This window comes from Eleutherodactylus coqui, chromosome 3 (genome assembly GCF_035609145.1).
Source record: "Eleutherodactylus coqui strain aEleCoq1 chromosome 3, aEleCoq1.hap1, whole genome shotgun sequence".
In the NCBI taxonomy this organism is placed as follows: domain Eukaryota; kingdom Metazoa; phylum Chordata; class Amphibia; order Anura; family Eleutherodactylidae; genus Eleutherodactylus; species Eleutherodactylus coqui.
This window is the reverse complement of record NC_089839.1, coordinates 311,151,786-311,157,952: the sequence shown is the minus strand read 5'-3', so window position 1 is coordinate 311,157,952 and position 6,167 is coordinate 311,151,786. Positions and strand designations below refer to the sequence as shown.

The window sequence follows — 6,167 nt, the reverse complement described above, 5'->3', positions numbered from 1 at the left end:
TGTAGTTACTGGAGCAGCAGTAGTTGTCAGTGTTCCTGTAGTTATTGGAGCAGCAGTAGTTGTCAGTGCTCCTGTAGTTACTGGAGCAGCAGTAGTTGTCAGGGTTCCTGTAGTTACTGGAGCAGCAGTAGTTGTCAGTGTTCCTGTAGTTATGGAAGTAGTAGTTGTTATTGTTTCAGTAATGGTAAAACATCGCTGATTATTCATTAATATATGGATATTAAAACAAGTTTATAAAAGTATAAAATGTAAATGAATTTAGAATTAATTCGGAAAATATGTAATTTAGTTTGTAAATTCATTTATAGGCAAATGGAAATGTTTCCGCGCTCCTACCGGTTGCTCCAAAAAAGAATTTCCTCCAGGGAAGATAATTTTCAATAGTGCCCAAACTTTATTAATTGATAAAATAGTCCCAAACTGACAATGCAAGGAAGCGATGAAGTACTTGCATGAACAAAGAAATGCAACATAGCATAACAAAACTTTTTCAAGCATATAAAAAATTCTTCTTTCTTTCTCATTTCTTTGTTCATGCAAGTACTTCATTGCTTCCTTACATTGTCAGTTTGGGACTTTTTATCAATAAATGTAGTTTGGGCACTATTGAAAATTATCTTCCCTGGAGGAAATTCTTTTTTGGAGCAACCGGTAGGAGCGCGGAAACATTTCCATTTGCCTTGATTTATCCCCCATTTGGCATTTTTTTCCTTTTGGGGCACACATTATTTCTGCTGCTCATTGGACCTTTAGAAGATCTCAAGCACCAGTTACAGGTGAACCAAGACCTCTGGTGCAGGCGGGTTGCCCAGTTCACCCACAGAGCCCCCGCCGAGCACCAGGTGAGTTTATTTCACTCCATTACTCATATATCTTATATCTTTCCATGTTGAGTGGCACGGATCATTCCTCTTCTAAATTCATTTATAAGAAGCGAAAAAATAAAAAAAATATAAAATTCATGTAGTTTTCTAAATAATGGAGAAAAAAATTAACTATAGATAATTATCTATTATAAAGCCACAATGCATTGAACATATCCGAACAGCATAAACATATAAATCATTATGGCATTCACTTGTACGGGACTGATTCTGCTCTTTTAAGGCCGGTCTCACATGCGATCGTCACCGGCGTGGACGATCCATGGCATTTCGCATCCATTACAAGAATAGAACATTCGCCCGCTGCTCACACGGGCAAACAGCGACGGTGATTTCAGCTTGCGGAAATAAAATCGCAGTATGTTCTAATCTTGTGTGAATTCCGCGCGGACGGCTTCCATGGAAGTCCTTCAACCCGCGGCCCATCTGCAATCGACATCGTGGGTAGGTCTCGTGTACCCACGTCCTCACCCAGCGACGGCGCAGGAAAGAGTAACATTATTAACATAATTCTGTACTCCGCATGTCCGACGGTGGCTGGCCACAATCATCCGCAATACAGGAATTGAAAGGTACGTGTGGACACCGGCCGGAGACAGGGTCGGATCCTGCTGCGGAGTCCAAGCCGTGTGGGAGACCGGCCTGAGACTTCTACAGTGCCACTCCTATATCCTTCCTTCACTTGGTGGCTCTTTCCTCTGTACACCCTATGTATAGCCGTACTGTTTAGTGTTAAATTCTATACATCTCTTATGCTACTCCAGGCTAATAGACGAGATTCACCAGCTGACTAAGCGACTACCATAGAAGCCACAATAGAAATAGGAAACCCGGTAGTCATGAAGAAACTTATGGAAGGCATTAATATCAATGGGTTCCTTCACAGTCAGCGGTTTTTGCCTCGCATTTCCGTTGGGAACAAAAAAACACGATATGCTTTATTTTTGTGTGCATTTGCGCAATTGAGGCACCATAGGAGTCTATCGCACCCCGTTCGCACGAAATTGTGCACTTAGCTGCTCAATTTTGCTGTGTTGATTAATAGCATTGGGGACTATTTTGGCTGCTCAGATGGTTCAAAAATGGCATAGGAGTATCTTGTGTCGATGTCAAAAGGCCGGCAGCGCAAAAAAGTGCAGTAAAACACGTGGGGGAGGGGACTCGAAAACTCGCATCTAAGGTTCGTGGTGTGATAAAAGATGTGGTGCGCATTGTGCAGGAGTTTCCATAGACTACTATGGGAGCAGGAGCCTATGGAAACTCCTGCACAGGAAAATGGGATTACAAATCTCATTAGGAGGATTTCTGCCAACGGAAGGAATTCCCATCTGTTTACACCGGGACATTTTAGATGTCCCACTGTAAACTCCTGTTACTCTCCGCAGGAATTAGGGGAACATCCGGGAAGATGAACTGAACCCTCCGGGCTTCCCCTCATCTCCGCGGGGACTAACATAAATTTACAGCGGTAATTTAAAATGTGCTTCCGGGTAGCATGTTTTAAATGTTCCACTATAAGCAGCTGGGGATTCCTCCAGCCCTTCTGCTGGGCAGTTCCCAAGCAGCGGAAAGGGGGAGGAGGGGGCAGTAGGGGACTCCCTCCACCTCTGTCCCCAAGACATTTCCCTACAGTGGGGAGAGTTAGGGGGGTGGGATTACAGAACTTCCCTTGAGAGCATGGAAGGAGAGGGTGGGGCTAGAGGTATCCACCCTCTAGCCTCACCCCCTCTCTCTTTGCTATGGGGAATCCTTGTGAGAATCCCTACAGCTACGCCCCCTCTCATTAGCCCCGCCCATATCCAGCAGCTGCCCATTCATGTGATTTTTATCACAGTGTAGGTGTAATTTTTTTGCACACCTGTACTGCACTAAATCCAAGTTCATGTGAATGAGGCATAAGGGCTCATTCACATAAGCGCTATTTTTGTGCATTATAGGCACATGAAAAGATTGTGGCTATACTGCACTAAAGATCGCGTGAATTTATTTAGCCCGTTCACACAATTTGAGGTGCGTGGTGCGTGTAATCCAGCTCCCATAGGAGTCTATGGAAAGCACGCACCACAGATAGGTCAGTTCCTATCTTTCCTCGCACTACGGACCTTGGATACGAGCTTTGCAGTCACATGTCCCATCTCTGATTGGTGCAAGGATTTAGCGTGTCTAAAATTCATTCCTCTGAATGGTTCTATAGGAAACCATTGGTTCTATTTACATGTGATCTTTTCACGCGCCTATAATGTGAATGAGGCCTAAGGATGAAACTATCTGTGTGCACCCTGATATAATGCGAACCATATAATTACAGGAGGCCAAACATATATGTCATTAACCCTGATAAGGCAAACGATGCAAAGAAGTTTGACAGAATAACAAAATAATCACGCAGTAGACGGGTATGAGGCCCCTATATAGAATAGCGCAGTCAGAGAACTTTGCTTCAAAAGCATCTGACACCGGCATTAATCCAATAAGTGACATGGATCAAGATAACTCTGGGCGAATACATGCAGCTATAGAGCCAAAGGACTGTTCACCTATAGCAGTGGTGGCAAACCTATGGTACACATGCCAGAGGCGGCACGCAGAGCCCTCCCTGCTGGCACGCATTGCCATCAGCTCCTCACCGCGTTAGTGAATACCAGTAGGGGCCGCGGCTCCCATGCCGGCATTCACTCAGCTGCGCAGCTAGCAGCGCTGATCCCAGCGCACACTGCGGCGTCAGTGTGCAGCCGGGATCCTCCTTCCCCCTCCCAATGTCGGTATTCTTGTATTATGTCGCCACTGGAAGTTAGGGGTGGCAACATAATACAGGAATTTGACATGTACTCACGTCCCCAGCTTGTGATTGGCTGGGGGCGTGTGTCGCCTGAAAAGAGGAAGTGTCGGCGGCATCGGCGCATTCCGAAAGGCTGGGGCGGCGACAGCAGCACTTGCAGTGTCGGCGGGATGAGGACAAGGAGCAGCGGTGGAAGGACCACACCTGCTGGCAGCGGGCGCTGCAGGAGAGGTCAGCTTATGCATTTTAGTTTGCTCTTCATTTTACCTGGCCTAGAGGGTTGTTTTCCAGTGAGACTTACATATAATGGGGGTTGGGGGGGGGGCGCTGTGGTGTGTCACTTTTACTACTGGGGTCCTTCTGTGGGGTGTCACTATTCTCCCGGGGGCCACCGTGGGGGGGGGGGTCACTATTCTACAATGGGCCACCGCGGGGAGGGGGTCACTATTCTTCCGGGGCCGCCATGGGGAGGGGTTCACTATTCTACCCGGGGCCATCGTGGGGAGGGGGTCACTATTCTACCGGGGGCCGCGTGGGGGGGGGGAGGGGTCACTATTATTGCTGGGGTATGTTTACATGTGGCGGAAATGGGCAGGGCCGCTTTAAAACAGACAGTGGGCAGATTTTGACTGCTTTTTGGATGTGGAAATGCAGAATTTTCCACAGAAATTTCCGCTTAGGGGAACATCTGTGACAGCTGTGGTAGGGGTTTCCTTGAAGGAAATCCTTGAAGGAATCCTCTGCCAAAGCTGAGACAGCTGTGGCAGAAGTCCAGGATGCTATCCTATTGCTTTCACTGGGGTCGGCGCTGCTGCTGCCGGCTCTATTGAAAGCAATGGGTTCTAGGCAACCCCCACAGCATGATTTTCGAGGAAGGGCTTGAAATATAAGCAGGCAGGGATTTTTAACTCCCTTGTGGGTAAAAGCCCTTAGTAAAGACACACTTTATTGCACCCCCTGTCCGTCACCTGATGCTTACACGCTAATAACCTTACATCAGACCTCAAGCGCTCGAACAGATAAATCCTAATTAGAGATGAGCGAGCACGCTCGGTTAAGGCAATTACTCGAGTGAGCATCGCTTTTTTCAAGTAGCTGCCTTCTCGTCCAATCTCTCTCACTCTCCTTCCCACTCCGAATCTTTTCAGACGAGTAGGCAGTTACACGAAAAAAACAATGCACGCTCGAGTAATTGCATTAACCGAGCATGCTCGCTCATCTCTAATCCTAATGTCTCACCTGCAGTTGTGGTGCTGATAGGAAGCAACTCCAAGCCTTCGAACGACCCTCCCTCTTCTCTTACTGTTTTGTCAAATTTGGTCTGTAGATCCTCAATAGCAGGCACCGATGAGTTATTTGGGAACACGGCTAAATTTTCAGTCTTCACCGAGCCCCTCCTAAAGGAGAGTAAGAAAACAATCGTTGTCACTGAGGACTTTCATTGACTCTCTGAAAGTTTTATCTTCCCAACAATTACTCATGCGTCTGAGCTAGAGATGAGCGAGCATGCTCGTTTAAGGCTGCTGCTTGAGCAAGTAGCAGTCTTATCGAGTAACTGTGTACTCGCCCGAGCAGCATGCACTCTCCCCCCGCTCCCATCCGCCGCCCCCCCCCCCCGCATGCTGCTCGGGCAAGTACAGAGTTACTCGATAAGACTGCTACTCGCTCGAGCAACAGCCTTAAACGAGCGTGCTCGCTCAGCTCTAGTCTGAGTAATACAGAACCATGCCATGCCAAATCTTAACAGTTCCAACCAGGCCATCTCAGACTTCCATGAAATTGTGTAGGATGGTAGAGGGCACTAAGTAATTTACAGATGTGAAATGTTATCCCTCGGTGCAACACGGTATTCATGCTGTAGGGCTGCAAACTTGAGAAAAAATGTGAGATTTATGCTCAGCAGGTCAACAAAAAAAATCATAACTTTGTGCTTCTAATTCTAGTAGGACTTTCATCTTGGACTCATTTTGCAGCTGATGCAGAACACTTGTTACGTTCATACAAGGCTTATTCACCACCTGACTTGTATGAACAGAACCACGAAGGGGTCATGGCACTGGACATATTAAGGTCCAAGATGGACTACACCTACTTACCAACACCTGTATACAAAAAGGAAAAGTTATCCCTAACCAACTTTGATGTGTCTGATCCTGCCCAAAAGCTAGGCGATTGCCCTGATAAGGGCAGCCCAACGTCTCGTACCTAAGGACCTAGTCTGTCCCTAGACGGAGAACAGAGATAGAGTATAGAAGATGGAAAGGCTGACAGACTAGACAGATGTGGATAAGCCCCACAGGTTAGCAGCACACAGACGTCTGCATAGACGACAAATGCACCGCAGATGGGATAACGTATCAGACAGGACTGCAGGCCTTCAATGTCCGAACCACCATTGGACAGAAGGAATGGACGGAACATGACTCAGGCATCCGTCCGACCCTCATCGGATGGGTGGCACAACCAAACTGGACTCAGGCGTTCAAGCCCCTGATCAGATGGAA

At 47.2% G+C, this 6,167-nt stretch overlaps 1 protein-coding gene across 1 annotated transcript in view; it reads right to left on the bottom strand.

Moving 5' to 3' along the window:
* Positions 1-4,780: 4,780 nt before the first annotated feature.
* Positions 4,781-6,167, bottom strand: part of LOC136620324 (uncharacterized) — a 35,028-nt gene continuing 33,641 nt past the window's right edge. Inside the window, exons 11-12 of the mRNA XM_066595022.1 lie at positions 4,903-5,060; positions 4,781-4,803 (exon numbers count right to left, since the gene is read on the bottom strand). Of these exons, the coding sequence (XP_066451119.1) occupies positions 4,781-4,803; positions 4,903-5,060 (181 nt within the window). The remainder of the gene's footprint in view (positions 4,804-4,902; positions 5,061-6,167) is intronic.